This window comes from Dromiciops gliroides, chromosome 2 (assembly GCF_019393635.1).
Source record: "Dromiciops gliroides isolate mDroGli1 chromosome 2, mDroGli1.pri, whole genome shotgun sequence".
NCBI lineage: Eukaryota > Metazoa > Chordata > Mammalia > Microbiotheria > Microbiotheriidae > Dromiciops > Dromiciops gliroides.
The window spans coordinates 649,930,065-649,954,619 of record NC_057862.1 but is presented as its reverse complement, the minus strand read 5'-3'; the positions used below and the strand labels follow the sequence as shown (position 1 = coordinate 649,954,619).

Sequence of the window (24,555 nt, the reverse complement as noted above, 5' to 3'; positions counted from 1 at the left end):
CGTTTCTCCCCCATAGCTGCTTTTTGTAGGCATGCTGAAAACAGGAATACTGTGTGACACACCCAGGACCATCAGCCTGCCTGGGCCTTCCCCGAAATCTGAAACCCTCATGATCTACACCCTCCTACCGATGCTCTCAGAGAGCCTCAACTTTAGATTTGGGGTGGGGCAATGAGGGTCAAGTGACTTGCCCAGTCACACAGCCAGCAAGTGTTGTGTCTGAGGCCGGACTCTGAACTCAGGTCCTCCTGAATCCAGGGCCAGTGCCCTATCCACTGCACCACCTAGCCGTCCCCGATCCCCAACTTTGAGAGAAAAGGGTGGGTGGAAGGTTTTTGTCCTTTCCCTTCCTCTTCTTACCCTCCCAGTGGAATGCCATGTTTGGCAGCAGCGACCAACCGCAGCAGGGTGAAGTCTGAAGGATCTCTTTGTTGGGGGCTCACTCATTCCAGGCTCACTCGGTGCATGCCAGGCAGAAAGAAAGGCCCAAACCAGGCCCTGCCCCCAAGGTCACAGCCCAATTGGGCCCCATCTGCACCTGCCTGTCCTTTAGGGGCTGGTCATCACGGGTGGGGACTAAAGCTTCATGGGTACACATCGACCACACCATGTCAACATTAGACGTTCAGGGGGTGTAAAGTCCTCAGCCTCAGTCTTCCCAGGTGTGGGGGAGAAGGGGAGAATGCCCTCATGGTAATTACAGACTTGACTGGCCAGGCAGGGCCACCGTAGCTTTTTCCTAGCCACTGACCCTGAACCCAGTTTTCACACTATGTCTATTGAGCAAACATCCCTCTCAGTTTCTTCTAGTGAATTTGGCCTGCAACCAGACGCTGTTTTTTTTTTTAAATCCTTCCTGTTTTATTGGTAAATCTGCATTTAAAGAAAAAGCAGGGTGTGGGGGATGAGAGGGAAAAGGGGAATTTTGCAAGTAGAGTCAGCACAAAGGGGCAGAACCAGGAAAGTTTACAGGGCTTGCTGCTGAATACAGAGAGATCCATATTTAGAAACTGTCCCCTCCCGGGTGGCCGTGAAAAAATGTGTTTGCAGAAACTCCCCCAGATTAACTCTCCCTACACCAAGAAAAAATGGTCCGCTGCAAAGGAGCCCATTTGGAGACTGAGCGCCGTCTTAACAAAGGTGCCTTTTTAACTCCTTGGGTGAATGCCTTCACTCACTATCAACAGCCTTCTCTGAGAAAGGGTGCCTTCCTAGGAACTGCGGGAGCCAGGGCAGAGGCAGGAGAGAGAGTGGGCTGGGCAGCAGCAAAAGGAGGCCATTCTTCTGGGATCTGGAGGCTTGAGAGGTGAAGCCCACGGCAGACTCCCGCACTTCCCTCTGCTCGCCTCTTTGTCCTTGGGGAGGGGCAACAAGACAAGAGAGCATGGAAGAGCACCAATGACCCGAGGGAGAGTCTGGGCAAAGAGGGACATCCTCGTCCAGAACGCTCGCCACCGGCTCTCCGACAAAACTGGTGTTCGACTGAGATTCGTGGTTGCTCCCAGCTGGGGTCCTCCCGTCTCTCCCCACCTGCCTCAGGAAAGGGTGGTGGATGATGCCACAAATGGAATCCAGGCCAGTCCCGGGTCTTAGTCGTCCCCGCTCTCTAGATCACAGAGGGAATAGGCCACCTCCCCTCCTCCCTGGATGACCTCAGCCAAGCAGAGCCGAGCTTCTCAGGGGAGCTGAGATCAGGCTGAACTTCAGACAGACAAATGAATGTGTCATGGGCAAGGAGGGACAGACAAATGAATGTGTCATGGGCAAGGAGGGACGAACGAGCCTGACTCACTACCCATGACGGCTTCCCCCTTTAATTTAGATGCTGCAAGGTCAGGGGAGGAAACCAAGGGAGGAAAGGGAGGAACGATGCTTGAAGGAGCCACGAGGTTGGATTCCAGGGGGCCTGGGGCCAGATCTCCGTTCGGCCCTGTCTCTATCTGGGTGACCTTAGACCTGGGCTTCAGTTTATTTGGACTTGAGGTCACAGGCCCGGCACATGATAGCTGCTACATAAATGCTTGCCGATTCCAACCCTAAAGGCCTTCTGACACGGGAGAAGGGGAAGGAGGAAGCTCCACCCCACCATGCACAATGCTTTAAAGGGAGGTGCTTCGCGGAGAGGGTGGGAGGTGGGGGACGCAGGATGGTCTGGGGTCCTCATTAGTGGCATGGAGACCCTTCTCTCTTCTCCCACGCCCCAGTTTAGATTCTGAGAAGGAACTTGGGGGCTTTCATTGGAAGGTGAAAGGCAAACAGGCCGTTTTCTCTCCTCTCTCTTCCTTCCCCCCAGTCTTTCCTGCCCACTCCCCTCCCGCCTCCTTAGCTGCCACTTTGCCAGCTATTCTCCAAAACAGCTGATTTCACAAAGCCAAGCAGCAGGAGCAGCATCCACAGATTAGTTTTAAAAACGTTTTTCACAAGCTGCATCTGAACAAACATCTCTCCCCAGGACCCTCATACAGGGGCTGTGATTTGGGCTTCTCTAGGACAGGAGGCAGCCTCTATCTCCCGTCAGTGTCCAGAGTCACATTCCTCAAAGGCTGGCGAGGCCCCCCACGCAGGCTCCAGGATACACCTGCATCCCTGGGCCCTCAAACACCAAGACCTCCAGAGGTCATTCGCTATCCCTGAAGCAAGCTCCTCATCGGGGCTGAATAAACCAGCCCCACCCTCACGGCCTTTCCTCAGACCCGTCAAGCAGCTGAATTCTGGGGGAGGTTTTCTTCTGTACTTCATGGGACAGAGCCCTGCTAGACCTCACCTCCTGCAAGAAGGAAGCAGGTAAGGTCTAGACAGTGGCTGGAACCCAGACCTCACCCACCCATCCTTGCTTTCCCTCCCCAAACCTTGTGTCTGTCTTCCAGGTGGGGAAACCAAGTTCTCTCCCTGTTGGGGCCTCATTACTCCACTGGGCAGAAAGCCCAAGAAAGTTCCGGAGGGGTCTGCCGAGGCACCCCAAGCTAAGGTGAGTCGTAGGAACTCCCCTTTGTCCTCAGTGGGACGGTGGCGGGTGTCCAGCCCTCTCTCACCAGGCTACTTACAAATCCACCTTCCCCCAACTCTGCCTCCCTGATCCACCCTGAAAACAGGGAGCGATTTTTACTGAATGATGAAGGCAAAGGACAGAGGCAGCACCGACGCTCCCCCTCGTCCTGCTGCCACAACCGAGGCCGTGCACTGAGGGAGGAGGAAAAGGAGTGGAACGTCCTTGTAGGCTCATGGTGTCCTAGGTCCTGAGGGCAGGAAGCCAAGGGACAGCTGGGCTGCCCCTCCTGGGCCTGGGAACCCTGAGCTAAGGGAAGCGGGACATTCCATGTGCCCCAGAGCAGAAGTAGGAGCGTCCCCGGAGCCAAAGTGCTGCCTGTGTCCCTGATGCTTCACAGCGGAGTCTGCCGTCTGCTCAGCATGGGGGACACACGTGCGACCAGCCACCCCTCAGACCAAAATCCTACTCGGTTATCTCGGCTGGCCGGCCACTCCACACTGCGCTGGGCCAGCTCCCAGACCACGGTCCAGGCCAGTTGGCTACTCCAGTTCTGGTTTCTGGGGACCAGCCATGGAGACCTCTGAGGGCCACGATTCAGAACTTCAAACCTTGACAAAGAAGCTGAGGTGGGCTTCAAGGGAGGGGAAATTGAGGCAGAGGGAGACAAGCTGACCCCTCCCCTGATGGGAGGGAGGACGGCTGACCTCTTCTAAGGTGGAGGAGTGAGGAGAGCTTGGCCTTGTGACCTCTTTCGAGGATGCGGCTCCTGTTTCTGGGGGAGGGCAGCGTGGAAGCCAAGAGCCTGCTTCTGCCCGGCCTATGGTTTTGGGAGAGGGGTGGGCAGAATCAAGCCAGAGTCTGGCAGCTCACTCCACCCCAAGCTGGCGCCTCCTGCCCCGCATCCCCTGGGCTGCCTCCCCATCCACTCTCCCTTTAGTCTTTTCCTTTTCAGACCCAATGGGGCAGGAAGGGCCCTCTTACCACTCAGGGCTTGCTGCGTTTCCCCTGGCTCTCCACCCCAGTGGTGGCAGCGGCACTCGCGGCCCGCTTGTTCCGATGGTGCGGGAAGGTGGGCATGAGCTCAGGCTCACAGGCTGTGGGCAGAGATGAAGCTGCCTTCCTTGGGGCCAGGGGCTGGCTCACAGCTATTTCCCACCCCCCACGCCCCAAGGCCTTGGTAGGAAGATTGGGGCCAAGGTGGGCACACTTACGCAGAGGTTTTTCCTTGAAGTAGGAGCTTTCCAAGCAATCCCCGGCGGTGGCCCTAGAGAGAACCCAGCAACTTGTCAAGGAGAAACAGCCCCCATGCCATTTCAAATATAACCAACATTTATTACATGCCCCTGCGTGCTTTAAAGCCTTGTTTAAAAATGCCTCTCGAGGGGCAGCTAGGTGGTGCAGTGGATAGAGCACCGGCCCTGGATTCAGGAGTACCTGAGTTCAAATCCGGCCTCAGACACTTAACACTTACTAGCTGTGTGACCCTAGGCAAGTCACTTAACCCCAATTGCCTCACACACACACACACACACACACACACACACACACACAAAAAGCCTCTCGAGCTGGGCAATGCTCCATTCCCCAACCCAAAGGCTCTCAGCAAATTTCCCCACAACAGAAAGCAAAGGAATAAGGTAAGCTTATAATAATAATAATAATAATAATAAGCTTATAATAAGGGGCTCCTGGGCTCTGTGAGCCAGAGCAACATCATAATGAGCATCAGAAGAGCTGCGAGCTGTGGATGTGAGAGGCAGGAACCAAGGGTGATCCTTGTTCCAGTAACAAACAGCCACGATCTGTCAGTCAGGAATGTGGCGGCCACCAGGGAGAAGAACAGGACGGGGAGCCCTTTGGGAGAAAAGAATGGGGGGGGGCAAATGCTCCAGCCCAGCCTGCTGTATGCACCCCTATATCTAGGGACCTATGGATTGGCTTGTGTTCCCAAGTCAGGGCAATGCCCTGCTCCCTTACAGGGAGCAGACACCAAAATATCCCCGTGAAGGAAAGAACCCCCTGAGCGCTGGGGCTCTCAGGCAGGAGGGCAGACCAAGCTGAGGGCCACCTGCCGGCACGGCCCGAGAGCAGACGCTGGCTTCCATCTGGTTTTCCCGGGAGCCACCAGGCCTGACTCTTCCCTCCGCTCCAGCACTGTTGGTCAGAGCCCTGAGTACCTTTTCTTTGGGTCATACATGAAGAGGAAGTTGAGCAGACGTAACCCAGCCTCGGAGAGCCACGGAAACTTGTGTTTGAGGTTGTTGTACGGCTGTTTCCTCAGGCTGTACTGACTGACCAGAGGCAGCTTGGAAAAGCCCTGAGGGGAGGGAGAAGAGCCGAGACAAAGGGGTGAGGGGGGGGGCAGCTCCAGCGGATGGGGCGGCCCGGCTGCCAGGCACTCACCGGCCAGATGTTCTCATTGGGTGTCCCAAGCAGCTGCACGATCAGGTCAATCTGGTGGATCTCAGAACTGCCCGGGAGGAGGGGCTTGTGAGCCAACAGCTCCGCCAAGATACACCCCACGGCCCTTGAAGAAGAGAGGGGCAGTAAGTAGAAAGCAGGTGCTTCCGTCCTGCTGTGCCTCAACGTGCCCAAGGAACTGGGGCACTCAAGCAACGGGTGCCATCTCTGCACCCGTTAGGCAGGGGCAGAGCACGGCAGGGGAACCAGACGTCTGAAAGGGGAAGAGACATCCACGGCCATCCCATCCCACCACACCTGAACAAGAATCCCGCCGGCCTCTCCAGGTCCCCATCTCGTGACTCTGCCTGGCAAGCCCCAGCCCCTGTCTTCATCTCACCGTGACCTCCCTTCCCCAGGGCCCTCAGTCCCTTCCCTGGCCATCGCCTGTGCGCGGCCCACATCCGTCTCACTTTCCCATCCAGTTCAACCACACACTGTTCTCTTGAGTTCCCTGCCCCCTCATAACGCCAATCCTGCCCTGCCAAGCTTCTGGCCTCTCCCACCTGCTGCCTTCACTTCTGCTCACCTTCGGCTGAACTAAGCTGGAAAAAATCACACAGCGGTGATGACTGGGGGGTTCCCGACAAGCGTGTCATATGATCTCAGCTGGGCCCTCACTTCTCCCTGGTGCTGCCCCTTGGCACCTCAAATCTGGACTCCTGCGATGGCCTCCCCAAAGAGGAGGCCACTCCTGTCTTCACTTACTTGTCCTAAAGGCTGGGTCAGACCGTGTTACCGCCCCCCTGCCCCATTCAATAAACTCTAATAACTCCTAATCACCCACAGGATCAAAGAGAACTCCCTTACCTCACCCCCACCTCACCTTTCCAGACTTCTTGCACCCTACCCTGGACATTCAGTGACACCTGCCCCTCTGCCTCCCTACTCTGGGCGTTTCCATTGGCCGTCTCCCAGGCCTACAACACCCCCCCCCCCCCCAGCACCTGTCCCTGGCTTCCTTCAAGTCCCAGCTACACTCTTCCCTTCTACAAGAAGTCTCCCTGGGGCAGCTAGGTGGCGCAGTGGATAAAGCACTGGCCCTGGAGTCAGGAGGACCTGAGTTCAAATCCAGCCTCAGACACTTAACACTTACTGGCTGTGTGACCCTGGGCAAGTCACTTAACCCCAATTGCCTCACTAAAAAGAAAAGAAAAAAAAGAAGTCTCCCTTATCACCCCCTTAACTTGAGGGCCTTCCCTCTGAAATTGTCTCCAAGTTAGCCCGTCTAGCCCTTGTCACCCACAGTCATTTCTAGGCTGTCTCCCCATCAGACTGTGAGTTCCTGGAGGGCAGGCACAATCTTTCGCCTGTGCCCCTGGCACACAGTGGGTGCCTAATAAATGCTCGCCGAGTAACTCTGCTTGAAACTCTCTGCTGTCACGTCCAGAGGGAGCCCATTCCATCGCGAGATGACCGAGTGGGGGGAAGCTCTTCCTTATGCCCCACTGTAAACAAAAGCTCTCCAGTCACCTTCCAGAGGCCCGTTTCCCCTCCCAAGCATCAAAGCGGGTTAATAATGATTGCTTTTTCTTTCTGGCTTCAAAGGGCCATGTGGGCTTTTTACACACTGGCTGGACCAATGCATGAAACAGTGTCTGCCTGCAAGGCGCATGCATGCTGCTGGAGCAGACACATGCAGAGAGCACACACCCACGCGCACACTCTCACAAACTGCACTAGGGCTTGTGCATTACACAGAGTAATTCTGGGGGTGGGGAATGCTAACTGAAGCAATCAGGACAGGCTTCTTGTAGGAGGGAGCACCTGAGCTGAGCCTTGAAGGGAGCTTGGGTCCAAGAGACTGAGGTGAGAGCTATAGGGGCTGACCGCCTGGGCAAAGGCCTGGAGATGTGGAGGGCTGGGCCCTGGCCACACCCTCAAAGGAAAGGCCAATTTTCTAGAAAGTATTAGTGTACAATAGTGTATTCCCCTCTCCCCCCCAACTGATCAAACACCCCACCATTTTCTATCCACATTTCCATACTGAAGTCTTATCTCCCTGGACCATTTTACTCAACACAACATGGACAGGACAGCTCAAACAACCTCTTGGGTCAGCGGGAACTGGGACAGGGAATAAAGTGCTGACTCCTTCTCCAGCCGGGCCTTGCAAGTGTCCCCTCCCCAGTCCACCCCCCAGCCTTTCCAGCAGAAGAAGACAATCCTTACCACATGTCGATGCTGGTAGTTTGGGTCGATGTTCCCAAGAGGAGCTCAGGGGCCCGGTACCTGCACAATGAAGGATCCACACTCGGGTCACTTCATCCTCGGAGGGTTGTAGGGCATCTCTCTCCTCCCCAACTCCTGCCCTCATGTTACGGGACTTCCACATGTAGACGGATTGTCCCTTGAACACCCTCCACCGACTCACCTCCCATGAGCTCTCCCTCAGCCACACAGAAAGACGCTCTCATGCTTCATGTTGACAGCACCCACAAATGTTCAGCTTTCTGAAATCCCTTTACCTGACCATCCTCTACTGGTTCTTCACCAATCCCTCTGCCCTCCCTTTTATAGCCTTACTTTACCTTCACCATGATCTTCAATCCCTTGACCCGCCCCCCCCAATTCTCTCCCAGGCCATCTCTCCTGCACTAGTCACTCTTCTTCCCATCTTGGCTCCTTGGTGAACCAATTCAACTCTATACCGTCCTTCTCTCTTGAAGCCTTAACCCCTTTATTATATCATCTACTAAGCCCAGCCAAGCCTCAGCCTTCGACCACTCCCACCATTCACCTCCTTCACTCTTATACATGCACTGCAGAATGAAAGTGGAGATCACTCAACCATTCTAAGTGTGTACATTATGAATTTATGTTACACAACTTCAACTAGGCCCTCTGCCACTAGGCATCCTACCCGTTATCAGCTCACTCTCCCAGTCTCCACAGCGGCTCTTCCAATCTCCCCACCCCTCCTCAAGGATGCCATGGCTCCCATCCCCATGACTCTCTCAGCTGAGAACCTTGCCTCACATTTCACAGAAAGAACTGAGGATATTCACCATGAACTTCCTCTTCTCCCTTCTCATCTCCTACCACTCAGGTGCCTTTGGGCACTCTCCCCTCCTTCACCTCTGTCTCATGTGATGGAGGAGTCTTACTCCTGACCAAGGCTGACCCTGAGACTTGTTCAGGCAATCCCATTCCACCTCATCTCCTCTTCTCCAATACACTACCCTCTCTGCCAGTTCCCCTCTATCACTTACTGTCAATATCACCCACTTACAGTCAATATCACCCACTTACTGTCAGTATCACCCACTTACTGTCAATATCACCCACTGTCAGTATCACCCACTTACTATCAATATCACCCACTTACTGTCAATATCACCCACCTACTGGATCCTTCCCTACTGCTTACAAACATGCCTGTGTCTTCCCTTCCGTCCCTGCTCACTACTGCCCTCTGCAGCTCAACCCCTCTGAAGGGTCATCTACAAATAGGCACCTCCACTGTCCTCTCCCTCCCTTCAGTCTGGCTCCCAACCCTATCATTCCACGGTAGCCGCTCTCTCCAAAGTTACCAGTGATCTCTTAGGTGTCCAATCTCACTCCTCACTCTCCTTGACTTCTCTGCAGCCATTGTTGATCACTCTCTCCTCCTTGAGACTCTCTCCTCTCCTCTCACCTCCCTGACCACTCCTTCTCAGTCTCCTTCGCTGGATCCTCCCCCGGACGACCCCCTTTAACCACAGGTGTCCCACAGGGCTCTGTCCTGGGCCCCCTTCTCTTCTCCCTCTATACCACTCCACTTGGGGATCTCATCAGCTCCCATGCATTTAATGAGCACCTCTGTGCTGCTGATTCACAAATCTATCTATCCTGCCCCAATCTTTCCGCTGACCTCCAATCTCACACCTCCAACTGCTTTTCATACATCTCAATCTGGATGCCCAGTAGATACCTTAAACTCAGCATGTCCAAAATGGAACTCACCCCCCCACCCCTGCACTTTCCCTATTGCTGTCAAGGATACCACCACCTTCCCAGTCCCCCAGACTCACAGCCTAGGGGTCTTCCTGCACTCCTCACTATCCTCCAAGCTCTCGCCAAGGCCTGATTCCCCCTTTTTTTGGGGGGGGGGAGTGGGCAATAAGGGTTAAGTGACTTGCCCAGGGTCATACAGTTAGTGAGTGTCAAATGTCTGAGGCTGGATTTGAATTCAGGTCCTTGTGAATCTAGGGCCGGTGCTTTTGCTGATTTCACTTTTGCAACATCTCTCAAATACACCCGTTCTTGCCCCTCCCCATCACTCTGATGCAGGCCTTCATCCTGTCATCTCTGGATTACTGCAGAAGCTGCTGGAGGGTCTGCCTGCCTCAGGCCTCTCCCCACTCCAGTCCATCTTCCATCAGCCGCTGAAGTGATTTTCCTAAAGCACATTCTGATCGTGTCACTCCTACTCAACAAACACCAGCAGCTTCTCACTGCCTCCAGGATCAAATATAAAATGCTGTTTGACATTCAAAGCCCTGCGGAACCTAGCTCTGCCCTATCTTTCCCATCTTCTCCCAACTTACTCCCCAACACATATTCTTTGATCCAGTGACACTGGCCTCCTTCCACGAACAATGCACTCTGTCTCTGGGCTCCGGACATTCTCTCTGGCTGTCCCCCGTGCCTAGAACATTCTCCCTCCTCCAGTCTGACTCCTGACCTCCCCGGCTTCCTCTAAGTCCCAACTAAAATCCCACCTTCTACAGGAAGCCTTGCCCAACCCCTCTTCATTCTAGTGTTTTCCATCTTTTCACTAGCTCCTATTTATCCTGTATATCGATTGCTGTGCATGTTGTTACTCCCACTGGATTGTAAGCTGCTTGTGGGCAGGGGCTGACTTTATCACCAGAGCTGAGAGCAGTGCCTGGCACATAGAAGGCACTTAATAAGTGTTTATTGGCTGACATACTGATCTGCTTCGATCTACCTATTCTCTATTCTGGCCCTGTGAGCAAGGCACTGGACACTCCCAGGAGGAGGAAGGCTGTTGGAGGCACCTTCTTACTCAGCTCATTCTCTTTACAGGCCCACTTATCTTCTGATCATTCTAATCAGCTGCCCACACTGGCTGGGCCCAGGGCCAAATGGTGCCCTTCCCATACAAAGATAGTGGTGTGTTGGCCACACTTACCATACAAAGATGGTGGTGTGTTGGCTCCACTTACCATACAAAGATGGTGGTGTGTTGGCCACAATTACCACGCAAAGATGGTGGTGTGTTGTCTACACTTACCACACAAAGATGGTGGTGTGTTGGCTCCACTTACCATACAAAGATGGTGGTGTGTTGGCTATGCTTACCTCCCTTTGAGCCCACAGTGGGCACAGTCCCTAGCAATGAAGCAGAAGGCCCCTGATCTTGGCCAACATCATGCATGACCAGAGAAGCGCTTCCCTTGAGTCCTTCCAGAGGGCGGTGGGGCACACATCATAAATAAAATATCAGCAGGGAAAACCAGCTCCCCATGGCTAGGGTCTGTTTACATGATTTTTTCCTTGTCAAGAGAGCTTTCCAGGGTAAATAGCAACAGGTTTTGAGCTGGCTCAGCCCACAGCACAGACAATTCACTGCCCTCATTTGGATTAACAGAAGATAACCCTGATGACTAGCCAGCTGCCTCTGTCTTGTGGATCTGCTTTGCCTTTGTAAATGGCCCTGGTGACTGGGGTTCAGTGGAAACTCCTGGCAGCTGGCCCATGATCTTTGAACTTGCATGGACTTCCAAATCCTCTGACCGCTCCAGCTCTAGTATATGGCTTCTCTTAGGGAGCCAGACCAGCCCAGTCAGATACAGGCCTGCAAAGAAGCCCAGAAAGCAACCTTTCCCCTCAGACACTATCTGTGTGACCCTGAGCAAGTCACTTAACTTCTGTTTGCTTCAGCTTCCTCAACTGGAAAATGAAGATCATAAAGGCACTTATGTCACGGGGCTGTTGTAAGGCTCAAATGAAATATTTGCAAAGTGCTCAGCACAATGGCAGGTACACAGTAGGCACCATATAAATGCTCATTCCCTTCCCTTCCCCTTTGTTCCTTTGCCCCTGCTCCTCCAGAATCTAGAGTGTGAAGTATCTTCAAGGGTGACTCACCAGAGTGTGACCACTTTGGGGGTCATTGGCTTTACAGGAACACCATAAGCCCGAGCTAGGCCAAAATCAGCTGTTGCAGAAGGGGAGAGAAATATGGAGGAGGAATTAAGTATTCAGCAAGCGTTTAATAAGTTCCTGCTGGGTGCATAAGAAATAAAGAAATAGGATGCCATGGTCTGAGGGGCTCATGTGCTTATGTGTGGGTATAGAGTGTGTAAATGTTTGTACACACGAATGCACACACACACACAGACACACACATGCACACACACAGTTCCAGGTAAACACATAGATACTCACCTGTCTTAACACAGCCCTTATCTGTCATAAGCAAATTGGAAACCTTTAAATCCCTGTCATTGCAAGAAAAGACACCAGTCAGTTACCCCCAGGGAAGCCAATTTCAGTGATTGTCCCAATATGGGAAGGAAGTCCCTTTCAAGCCCTGGGGTGGTTGGCCTAACGGCAAAGTCATCTTGCTCTTGGCTTGAGGTTGGTCTCTTCTGGGGGTTGGTTTCTATTTACCTATTCCCTGGATTAAAGGTTCTTAAACTGTAGTCTGTGAACCTGTTTTTCCAAACATTTTGATAACTGTATTTCATTCTCTTTTGGGAGGCAATTGAGATTAAGTGACTTTCCCAGGGTCACACAGCTAGTGTCTGAGGCCAGATTTGAACTTAGGTTCTCCTGACTACAGGGCCAGTCATCCACTGTGCCACCTTACTGTTCTGATAACTGTAGTTCAGTATATTTGGTTTCCTTTGTAATCTTATGCATGTGATGCCTTTAAAAACATTATTCTGACAAGGGTTCCACAGGGTTCACCAAGGGTCCATGACACAAGCAAGGTTAAGAGCCTTTGCCTATATCTGGACAACCCCAGTGGTTGAGGAGGGAGGGAATCGGCCCCAGGGTTCCAATACTCTTTCTACTGGGAAGTGTGTTATTCAGAGATGAACACAGTACCAGCCTTGTCCCCAATGCCCATCTCTAGATAGCACGGTCTTCCTGAATTTGTCCTCTGTGCTTTTCCTAAGTCTGGGTCTGCCCCACCCTTCCCTGCTGGAGCCTGCCTCCTATCCCCCTGCTCCTCACCTGTGAATGATGAAGTTTTTGTGAAGGTACTGAAGGCCCTTGAGGACTTGCAAAATGATACACTTCACCTATAAGGGTGAGAATTGGGAAAGAGCCAATGAATGATAGACAGGCCCCCCCCCCCCCGCAGGGAGCTAGGGGCTTCAGGAAGGGCCCCCGGCTACAGTGAGAGGGAAGACCCTCGTTCCCTGCCCCAAGGCTGGGCTCCAGGCTCCTCGATAACTCCCATGGTGCCCAGCTAAAGAACCACATGTGTTATCAAGACAGACAGCGGCCAGGGACCAGAGGAAAGGAGGGAGAATGAGACGGCACATTGGAGAAAGGACCAAGAACCATAGGAGGAAAATATGGAGGTATAGCCCACTGAGGAACACTCTCCAAACCCCTGGGAAGGCAAGCTCTTTTGGGGCAGGGCCTTTTCCCTTTTGTCTTTGAATTCTCCCAGCTCCCTCTCAGGTCAGATCTCACCAGTGCCACCAGTCCCCTGCCTCTCCTTCAAGGCCTGGGTCAAGGGCTACCTCCTACAAGGAGCCTACCTTGATTTCCCCAGTTACAACTTACTTCTCCCCTGGAAATTTTGTTGTATCTACCTTATACTGACTTACCTAAATTCCTCCCCCGCCCTCCAGGGCAATGAGGGTTAAGTGACTTGCCCAAGGTCACACAGCTAGTAAGTGTCAAGTGTCTGAGGCCAGATTTGAACTCAGGTCCTGCTGAATCCAGGGCCAGTACTTTATCCACTGCACCACCTAGCTGCCCCTATCTACATTCCCCTCTACTTTCCCTCAATATCAATTTAAGCTCCTTAAACCCAGGGATTGGGACGTTCTTTTTCTTTTTATCTCCAGTGTCTAGCGCATAGTAGGCACTTAATGCTTGCTGACTACCCGCAATAGATGAACTCTCCAAGGAGGCGTGGGCATCCCCAAGGTGGGAGGTGTAGGCATCCCCAAGGGGCTTGGTCCTTCACCAGTCACTAGCAGAACACACAGAAGGAAGTTTAACACTAAGAATAAAGGTGACTGGAGCCCACACATACCTGAGCCTCTGAGAAGGGTGTCTGCATGTTTTCTAGGAGGCTGGCAAGGTCCTGCTCACAGTAACCCATCACCAGGAAGATGCTACAAGAAAGACAAAAGGGGACACAGGGACCTGATGCCACTCCCTGTCCTTCTAAAGGGCCAACCCTTGAGAGAGGAGGCTGAAGGAGGGACGTGCCGCAAAGAGATGCGGAAGAAGGGAAAACCATGGCCTCAGAGTAGAAAGCAGGACTGACCAGGGAAGGGGCAGCCAGGCGGTGGGGTGGGGGTGGGCGCTGAATTCTGCCCCAATATGGGGAGAAGGCCCAGGAGTGGTTACCTCTCCAAGTGGTTTCCCACGACCACCTCCTTCAGCTCCACGATGTTGGGGTGACGAAGCCGAAGGAGCAGCGTGATTTCCCGGAGGCTGCTAATGGGGATCCCTGCCCCGAGGAAACGATACACTCAGGCCACTGGCCCCAGGGCAATGAGCCTCCCCTTCCTGAGCCCCAGGTCTCTCCCAGCTCCTGGCTGGGCAATGACAAGTTTCACCCAACCCCTCCCTTGTCCCGGGGTGGAATCCCTCCCTCCTCATCCTCTACCAAGGGAAGATGTGGTTTGCTGAATCCTCTCTGTCTCAATGACTACTGACAAGGAACACTGGGCAGGCAGCTACACCAAACACTAACACTCAATGTAAGGCTGGCCCTCGGTTGAGGACACAGCGTTTCACAGTTTGCAAAGCCCTGAATCTGAATTTCACAACCATGTGCACGTTTGGCAGGCAGGCCATCTTAGCCTCCAAGAGGTCAAGTGACTGATCCTGGCTTGACCAGCTAATTGGTGGCAGTGCTGGGATGAGGACCCAGGTGTCTGGCCTCCCAGCCCAGGGCTCTGTGCTTCCTGTGCATGGCCTCCCACTCACCCGGGCTCTTTCAGGGCCATGCACACATTAGCTAGTGGTTTCCAATTTGAAGTGCAGATGCTTTGCATTTCTAGATACCCTCATTCCTACATCTCCCGTTAGGCCTCAGGCAACCACTCTCCCCATCTCACCATCCTTTTCCTTGTCCATGCGAACCTTCTTCAGGGCCACGATTTCATCTGTCTGGGTGTCTCGGGCCCGATCTGAAACAGCAAGAGACCCATGGAAAACAACAAGCCAAACCCTTCCCTTGCCCCCTTCTTACTCAGGTGCCACCAGGGCCAGAGGAGCATTACTTTCTTTTTCTTTCTTTTTTTTTTTTGTTGTTTGTTTTTTGCTGGGCAATTGGGGTTAAGTGCCCAGGGTCACACAGCTAGTAAGTGTTAAATGTCTGAGGCTGGATTTGAACTCAGGTCCTCCTGAATCCAGGGCCGGTGCTCTATCCACTGTGCTGTCCCTGCTTTTCTTTTTCTAGTGGATCTCATCAGGATTCAAGCCAGCAAGAGCCTACTAAGTACTGGGCAGTTGGGAGAGGGTGAGGGAGATTCAAAGGCATGAAAAAACCAGTCCCTGTCCTCAAGGAACTTATATTCTATTAGGGAAAATGACACATACTCAGATAAATATACACTCAAAGCAATGGGGGAGAGAGAGGCCACCACCAAGGGGCACCTGAGTTGAGATTAAATGGGAACTAGGGCTTCCAAGGAGAGAAATAGAAAGAGAGAGAGAGAGAGAGAGAGAGAAAGAGAGAGAGAGAGAGAGAGAGAGAGAGAGAGAGAGAGAGAGAGAGAGAGAGAGAGAGAGAGCACTCACGCGCGAGCACACAAATCATAGGCAGCGGCCTCTGCAAAGTCATGGAAAGAGGAGACAGGACGTCCTGGAAGGGGAACAGCAAATCTGCCAGCTTGGCCAGAATGCTGAAAACGTTCTGAGGGGCTGGAGAGGGAGCGGGAAAGCCTGTATGTGGCAGATGAAGGACTTTTGTCCTGGAGGTCCATGGAACCACTGAAGCCTCCTGGGTAAGGACCAGCAGTGTCAGACCATTGCTTTCAGGATTATCGATTTGGCAGCTGAACAGAGGCTGGATTACAGAGGGAAAGGTGGGATGAATGAGCCCAATAAGGAGGCTACAGCAATAGTCCAGGCAAGAGGTGATAAGGGCCTGAATTAGGTGTGAGCGGAGAGAGGTGGAGGAAGAGTCCATAAGATTGAGCACTGAGTAGGTGGAGGTGGGGGTCTAAGAAGAGTTGAGGATGACCTTTCTCCCCAACACGTGCTCCATATTATTGACCTCCTGGCTGTCTAATTTGCTCACCCAGCCATCACTCGTAACAGCCACCCTTTCCACATCAACCCTGCTTAACTCTCTAATCCAGCCTGAGAGCTAGACAGAGAGCCCATACTTACACACAATACCATAGGTGCCTTCCCCAATCCGATTCAGCTTTTCGAACTCCTTCACGCTCCGACATTGTCCCAGCTGCAAGCAGAGAGGAAGATGTGGCAGCTCATCAGAAGAAATACTCAATGATGCTCAGTGGACAATGTGGAGACCCTGAGTAGCTCACCTACCTCCTCCTGTGGTGATCTTGTTCAACCATTCAAGTGAGTACTGGGGCTGGAGGGTTAAGGGACCTATGAGATGAACTACAGGAACCAAAGGGAACCTCATTACAGGAAGGGAATCCAGGATATGCTATTAGATAGAATAGGGGCTGTGAGATCTTCAAAGCCTACCCTACTGCCAAATATGATACTCTCCTTACAACATGGATTTGAAGACAAAACCTCAAATCTGGAGATCACCTAGCTCAATTCATACCTGAATCCACAACAAATCAGAAATAAACACTGATCTTTTGTTTTTGTGGGGCAATGAGGGTTAAGTGACTCTCCCAGGGTCACACAGCTAGCATCTGAAGCCAGATTTTAACTCAGACCCTCCTGACTCCAGGGCCAGTGCTCTATCCACTGTGCCACCTAGCTGCTTCAAAATGTTTTGACTTTTGCCTCTAATGGGAAATCCCAGCCTGTGTATGCATGTTCTAGACAAGATAACTATGTTGTCAGGTTCTTAATATGTATAACTCATCATCTTTAGGTGGCACAGTGGCTAGAGCACCGGCCCTGGATTCAGGAGGACCTGAATTCAAATCCAGCCTCAGACACTTGCACTTACTAGCTGTGTGACCCCGGGTAAGTCACAACCCAGATTGCCTGCAAAAGCTAACAAACAAATAAACCATTGCCAGCTCTTTCCCTTGGCAAATACTGCTAAAAATCAGCCCTTCTAAGCCTGGGGAAAAGGGGTTCCACGTACAGATTCTATTGAGACCGACATGACCCCTGAAGCTAGCTACCTGGTCTCTTTAGGGATTGGGCCCAGCATTGGAGACCCTCCACAATCAGATGTCACCCTAACATCTCTCCCATATTCTTATCATGTTCTTCTTTTCTACATACACTCCAGCCAAGTGGAACAACTTTGTCCCCAGCACATCCATAGCACCGTCTGACCACTGTGCCTTTGTTTACCCCGTTCCCTATGCTTGGGATGCCATCTTCCTTGCCAAATTCCTACTTTTCCTTTAAAGTCAAATTCAAAGCCATTTTCCTCAATGAAGCCACTGACCACTTCAGTCTGTATTGGCTTTATATGCTCCCCACTCTGGCCTCATTAGCACTGCTCACACATATCTTAGATATAAGGGAAAATCACTGGTCCTTTATTGAACATCTGATTTAGTTATTTTGATGGCACATCTGACCCTCCCACCCAGGGAATGTGGTGTAGTGAGAAGCAGATATGACCTAAAAATAACAATTCAAGATAATATGTTAAACAGACATCTTTTCAGGCTGCTAGGTGGCACAGTATATAGGACACTGAGCTTGGAGAAAGAAAGATGAGTTCAAATCTTGTGTCAGACACTCACTAGCAAGTCACTTTACCCTGTTTGCCTCCATTTCCTCATCTGTCAAATGAGCTGGAGAAGGAAATGGCAAATCACTCCAGTATCTCTACCAAGAAAACCCCAAATGGGGTCAAGGAAGAGTCAGACACAACTGAACCAAAACTTTTCTTTTGGCTTCAAACTTTTCTTGTGGCGTCAGAGGCAGCTTTCCTCTGTCACATACTCACTCTATGGTCCTGGACAGTTCTGAGTTTCAACAGTGTAGCAGATGTCTTTTGTTAGAGGAGCTACCCCCCCACCCCACCCCCCCACCCCACTCCAAATCCAGATACTTCAAGATCATAAACCATACCAAGATGCGGACTAAATTCATGTCTTAACTTTGTATCTGTGGCAACATCCTAAATTAAACCCACCCAAATCCACGTTCCCATTTTCCAGGAGGGAACCTGTTTGGAGAGGGTAAGCAGTCTACCTTCCCACACTGGTCTGAATGCAGCTTTCAATTAAGACGCCGGAAAACGATGTGTTCCATAAAGTATCTACTCGTGTGTATGTATACAGAATACTTAATACAGTATATTATATGGCACGTAATATGTAACTATAATCTAACAGATTTTTTAAAAATGATGAGTTCTCAATTCTCTCTCCCTTCCCTCCGGCTCCTCCCCCAGCGATTGAAAAGACAAACAATATATCAATTATACATGGGAAGTTATGCAAAATTGTGTGTGTGTGTGTGTGTGTGTGTGTTTTAAACAGTAATACGGCATAGTAGAAGCCCAGGGCCCAGAGTTTTAATCCTCCCTTCCCCCGTACGGTTTTCCCCCCAAGCCTCAGTTTCCCCATCTGTAAAATCATTCCCCAGATGATCAATAAGGGCCAAAGAGATTAAAAAAAAAACCAACTATAATTCATTTTTAGGAGTAACTAATGAGGGTGTTTCCAGGGAGAGGTCAGTTGACGCCTTGACTTCACTCCCACCCCACTCGCCCCAGCCCGACAGCTTCCGCGGAAAATTGACGCGAATTTCCCCACGCCCCGTGCCCGCCGAAAGGAATTGTGGGAGTTGTAGTTCTGACAAAGAAACACACACCAACTCCCAACAGGGCGGCCGGCCGAAGGGAAGCAGCGTAGGCCCGCATGATATCCCATACACACGCACCCTGTCCTCCGGAGGCACCGTGAAGAAACCGTCCCGCCGTATGCACTTCAGGCGAATCTGCTCCGATTCCGGTTCGGGATCCCCCATGTTGCAGTCCGCGTCTTCCGGTCCCCCCAAGCATGCGCAGGCGCCTGGGGCGGGTGGGAGGGGCTGGGTGAGAGAGCGTTGGAGGAAAGCATAGCACAGGCGTAGAGTCGACTTTCTCAGAGGGCCACGCCTTCCCTTAGCAACGGTTACCAGGGAGGACCTGGAGGCTTTCTAAGTTTCCAGTTAGGGCTGAACTGAGTCGGGAGCACGTTAAACCTGTCTCTACTGAAGTTGTGGTGGTGAGCCGAGGTTCATCCATGCTGTGGCCCATTTATGTACTTGGGGCAGTGAAACTTTAACCTCTCTGCATCGGGTTGTCAGAATAAGTAGTCAACGAGCAATTATTAAGAGCCTACTGTATCCCAGGCACCATGCCAGGCGCTGGGAATACAGTCGATAAACATTTATTAAGCGCCTACTATATGCCATGCATTGAGAATACAAGTAGAAAAAATGAAAGTTCCTACCAGCAATGAATAACCTATTCAACTATGTAAATAACACGAAGTGACTAAGTACAAATGTATGCAAAGTATACACTTAAAGTTTTAGGCTTTAATGGCTTAAAATGACACTAAGACTTTTGGGACACCTTAAAGTACAAAGCAGGGGCAGTCAGGTGATGCAGTGGATAGAGTGCCAGCCTTGGAGTTAGATAAATTCACATCCGGCCTCAGAGACATTTAGACACTGCTTAAATCACTTAATCCTGTTAGCCTCAGTTTCCTCATCTTCAAAATGGGGACACACCAGAGAAGGAAATGGCAAAAGCACTCCAGTATCTTTGCCAAGAAAACCCCAAACAGGGTTGTGAAGAGTCAGATATGACAGAAACGACTGAACAACAGCAGCACAAAATCATTTGGGAAAGAGAGAATTAGCTATTGGGAGGACAGAAAGTCTTCAGGCAGAAGATAGTACATCTTCAAGGAAGAGACAGAGACTGGATGAATTGGAGGTAAGGCTTGGTGGACCACCAATACTAAGGTGCAAAGATGGATGATAGAGTGAAGGGGGACTGAGTGTCCTGGACAACGGGTGACTTCTCAAGGTCAGGAATCTAGTTGGGTTGGCTCATAGTGTGACAGAAGGGGAGAAATGTCTAATGAGGTTGGGGAAATAGGTTGGGACTAGGTCATATGGGGCTCCATCTTGATTCAGCTCTGGAATAGTACTTCTCACCTTTAGCCTCATTCTTCCACTGATCGTTTTCTTCCAGATCCTCTGTTTTAAGGAAAGTGCCAAGACCAGCCATGTGTACTCCTTCAACCCTCCTGTGGGTACTTGCTCTCTCCTCTCCTACCCCCCTTTTCAGTTTCTTTTTGACCTGGGGCTAAGGATAAATCAGAAGTTTCTCCAGTGAGAAGCAAAGCCAAAGATTACCAGATAACAAGACAGGCATATCAAGGAATCAAGGGACCATTAAAGTTTAAATTGATCAACTAGATATCAGGACAGACACACCTAAGAAGGGGAGATAAAATTCTATAGCAGGAATGTCAGTTAGGCATGGCTACTACCTGACCAGAGCTAAAAGGACCATTATTTTTAAAATATCCCCCTTGACTCTCAGGAATATGACAAGCATCCAAGCTTTCCCTAACCCACCCTACTCCAAAAGGGAACTTTCCAGTTTTCAAGATACCACCCCATCTATCCTCTACAAAAACTTTTGCCTTCCTTCTGTTCTGGGAGGAGAATGTTTCTAAGCCCTCCTTCCCAAGGGGGTGAAGTCTTTGACTTGCTACTCGTTCACTTTCTTAGCATCAAAAAAAGGACCACTTTAATTGTAATTGAACTGTATACCAGAGTGCAATTCTTTTTTCTTTTTCTTTTTTCTTTTTTTTGTGGGGCAATCGGGGTTAAGTGACTTGCCCAGGGTCACAGAGCTGGTAAGTGTCAAGTATCTGAAGCTGGAGTTGAACTCAGGTCCTCCTGAATCCAGGGCTGGTGCTCTATCTACTACGCCACCTAGCTTCCCCGTAATTCTTTATTGAGGAATAGCTAAGAACCTCCATCTCTCCCGCAGTCACCTTTAATATGATTATCTTTCCCTTGTTAGATTGGAAGCTCTTTGGGGCAGATACTGTCTTTTTTGCTTGTATTTGTATTCTCGGCACTTAAGCTAGTGCCTGGCTGGTAGTGAATGTCTTAATAAATGCTCGTTGGCTTGACTTAAGCTAAAAAAAAGGAGTTCATATGACATCCTAGGAGCAATAGGAAGCCCCTGGAGTTGGTTGGGTTGGGAAGTCATGTGGTTAGATCTACCCTTTGGTAGCCTTTTCTAGAATGGACTGGAGTGGGGAAAGCCAAGTTAAGGAGACCAGCTCTCTGGTCATGCCACTCCTTTGTTTCAAAAACCTTCAGAAGCTCCCTTTTGTTTCTGCTGGGTGCCAAGATTTCCCATGATTTAGAGGCACCCAATCTTACCAGTCTTTTCTCATAAAACTCCCTTCCACAAACCATAACCTTCCAACCATAGGGTTCAGTTATGACTGTTCCTGCCCATCCCATCCCACCCCAAGCCCTCTATTCTTCCACCACTCAGCCTCCGTTCAAATGTTTCTCTATGCTTGGCCCCCTTGCCTCACTTTTGCTTATTGAATTCCTAATCATACATTTATGCCCCGCTCAGATGTTGTCTCTTGGAATCCTTCCCTTTCCCACTCTGGTTGGCAACAGCCTTCTCTCTCGTACCCACGTTATGCTTTGTTAATGCATTTACCATGTAAGATTGTATAGTATAGCTATTTATGGCTATGTTAAATATCCCTACTAGACTATAGGATCCTTGAGGGCAGGGAAGGTATCTTCTCCATTACCTCCAATACCTCCACACAACTGTTTGTTGACTTTCCACTGTGCTTCATGAAGCCTACTGTAGCAGGGGGAAAAGTGAAAAATACTGGTTCTTGGATTTCCTCTATTAAAGAATTAAAACTCACACATGTCCTGATTAAAGATAAAAGCAAGGTTTTTATTCAGCACATGGGGGCATGGCTGGAAGGAAAATCTAGAACTTTAACCTTCCTGAACCAAATGAAGGACCACACTTTTAGAGAGGGTAGATGGGGTGACCACCTGAAAATGGAAAGCTCCTTTTTGGGGTGGGGTGGGGAAAGTCTGGATGCTTGTCATATTCCTGAGAGTTGGGGGGGATTTTTTGAAATGATGGTCCTGACCTTTGGGGTTATCTCTGTCTCCTAGCTCTGGTCAGGTAGTAGCCACGTGTAACTGACTTTCCTGCTATAGAATTTTATCTCCCCTTACTCCTTCTGTATGTCCATCCTGATAGCTAGTTGGTTAATCTAAACTTTAATAGCCCCTTGATTCCTTGATATGTCTATTCTGTTATCTGGTCATCTTTGGGTTTGCTTCTCACAGGGGAGATTTCTTCTGATTTACCCTAAGCCCATGTCACTACTATCCTGGAAATCTCATCATTCTATAGGATCCCATTAGCTCTGGGACTCTACCATATCAGCTTCTTTTTTTACATTGTCTTCCCCCATTAGATTGTAAGCTCCTTGAGGCAGGGACTGTCTTTCTTTTTTGTATATGTATCCCCAAGACCTAGCACCAAACCTGCATGTAAACATTTATTGATTGACTATAACTGTTGCTGTTGACCCAACCAACTGTGGAGGGAGGAAAGAGGTAGAGAGGTCAACATTAAATGTTATCAAGGGGCAGCTAGGTGTCGCAGTGGATTAGAGCACTGGCCCGGGGTCAGGAAGAACCTGAGTTCAAATCCAGCCTCAGACAACTTGACTCTTACTAGCTGTGTGACTCTGGGCAAGTCACTTAACCCCAAATTGCCTCAACAAAAAAAACAAAAACAAAAAAAACAAAACAAAAAATGTTTATCAAGCATTTGGGTTGTGTTTGCCATTGGAAAAGACACTTCTCTTCTTCTGTTTGCTGGGAATACTCCTGAAATGGGTCTGGACTTAGAAGAATGTTACTGGTTTATGTAACAAGGTGTGTTCTGGCCCTACTCGCTGGCCTCAAGAGTGACACCCTTGAGGGGTTTGGGGGTCTCTCTGTCTGATATTGGCTGCTTCTTCTAGGGCTATGTCTCTCCTTATTTTAGGGGCCTACTGACTAGCATCTCAGTTCCATTAATTGGCTGAAGCATCAAGTATCTTTTGAAAATGGATATTTTCTTAAAAAATATTGCAAGAACAATGTACAAATATTTTCCCCACACCTTGGGGGTCCAGGATCCTCTCTATGCAACCTCAGTCTCTAGGGAGGGTAGGAGAAATTATAGACGCCAAACATAGCTCATTCCCTACATAGCACTGGTCTTACCATGCAAAGGTAGTGTGGACATATAACAGATATATAGCTTTGGCTGGGCTGGAGTTTCCAAGGTTACCTGCAGATATCTATGCTCAGGGCATGCTTGCAACCTTCAGCTGGATTCTTGGACCTCCAGATTTCTTTGGCTCACGCTCCTGTCCTTTGAAGCTCAAAGGATCAGAGCCTCCACTCTCAGCACCTTGAAACAGGAATCATGAAAAGAAAAAAAAAATGACAAAAAGACCAAGGGGGTCCCTGAGGCCTTTCTCCTACCTCATGGTCTTCCTGGAAGCTCTCATGAAGGAGGTACTTTGCTCCCAAGACTCAAATTGTAGCAAAGAGATGGCAGGATGTTGGCTCGGGATCTTGTGAAGATGTTGACAAGTTCATCTATGCAGCCAATTCATAAAGGTTCTTCCCAAACTATGCATGGGGTAGAACAATCAGTACCAGTTCCAGATTATCCACAGATGCTCCAGTCTCTTCTAGGGACTGCCCTCATACATCATCACAATTTTCCTGGAAGCAGCTCTTTAGAGTCCTCCAGATGGAGATGTCATCTGACAAGCCAATACCTCTACACAGGCTAGATCCCCATTAGAGTTAAAATGAAGCATTTGGGGAGATCTTCATCCCTTGCTTGGGGAGGCAGGCTAACCAGTTATGTATAAAAAGCCAATCTTTATGGGAGGGTTATCATCCTGTCAGAATAATCCTTTCTACCACCCCCCCCCCAAAAACCCCAAAGCTGGCTGATTGTGCTACCAAACCAACTGTGGAGGGAGGAAAGGAAAGATCCATCAAAGTTTAAGCTTTCCTGCATTTGCTTATCATTTAGTGGCAAAAGGACTGTGGGCACATAGCTATTAGGAGAGGCAGGAAAGAATTGGGATTTAAATGTCCCAGATATGACCACAGCCCCAGCCCTCACAGAAGCTTTTCAAACTGGACAGCCTGGGAACTCACAGTAATGAGAAATAAAACTCTTCTCTATCCCTTGGCCCCTCACATTGACAGAAAAGGGACTGGAGAAGTGGGAAACAGAATCTTAGATTTCAAGCTACCTCTTTGTTCAGAGGGAAACAAAAAAAAAAATTCCTTTCCTCCTTTTTTTTACTAGTATAAAATGTATCTCTTTGGAATACTGCTTGCTTTCTTTTCTCTCCTTTCTCTCTGATTTTGATTCTCTTTGATAATTTTCTTTTCTTTTTAAATCATAAAAGTATTTTGTTGTTTTCCAGTTACATGTAAGAGTAGTTTTCAACATTTGTTTTCATATGATTTTTAGTTCCAAATTTTTCTCTCTCCCTCCCTTCTCTCCCCCTCCCCAAGACAGAAGACTGATATAGATGATATATTTACAATCACATTAAAACATACTTCTGCATTAGTCATGTTATGAAAGAAGAATCAGAGCAAAAGGGAAAAAACCTCCAAAAAAAAAAGAGTAGAAACAGTATGGTTCAATCTGCATTCAGAATCCACTGTTCTTT

At 50.0% G+C, this 24,555-nt stretch overlaps 1 protein-coding gene across 5 annotated transcripts; it reads right to left on the bottom strand.

The window, feature by feature from the left end:
* Positions 1 to 255: 255 nt before the first annotated feature.
* Positions 256 to 18,810, bottom strand: CDK10 (cyclin dependent kinase 10). Of its 5 annotated transcripts, XR_006354981.1 has the most exons (16): positions 18,671 to 18,810; positions 15,995 to 16,067; positions 15,401 to 15,668; positions 14,716 to 14,787; positions 14,000 to 14,102; positions 13,680 to 13,761; positions 12,641 to 12,708; positions 11,846 to 11,898; positions 11,546 to 11,615; positions 7,622 to 7,681; positions 5,393 to 5,516; positions 5,167 to 5,306; positions 4,201 to 4,253; positions 3,971 to 4,083; positions 3,694 to 3,806; positions 256 to 2,767 (listed from the first exon to the last, which is right to left on the bottom strand). XR_006354981.1 is itself a non-coding variant. In XM_043987998.1 (15 exons), exons 2-14 carry the CDS (start codon positions 16,004 to 16,006, stop codon positions 3,974 to 3,976), a joined length of 1,215 nt encoding a protein of 404 aa, XP_043843933.1. In that variant the 5' UTR covers positions 16,007 to 16,067; positions 18,671 to 18,810; the 3' UTR covers positions 256 to 3,806; positions 3,971 to 3,973. The 5 variants fall into 5 exon arrangements, 4 of the variants coding, with proteins under 4 accessions (XP_043843933.1, XP_043843936.1, XP_043843935.1 ...); XM_043987998.1 differs by having other exon boundaries at positions 256 to 3,806; XM_043988001.1 differs by having other exon boundaries at positions 256 to 3,806; positions 15,401 to 15,602.
* Between the last annotated feature and the right edge of the window lie 5,745 nt (positions 18,811 to 24,555).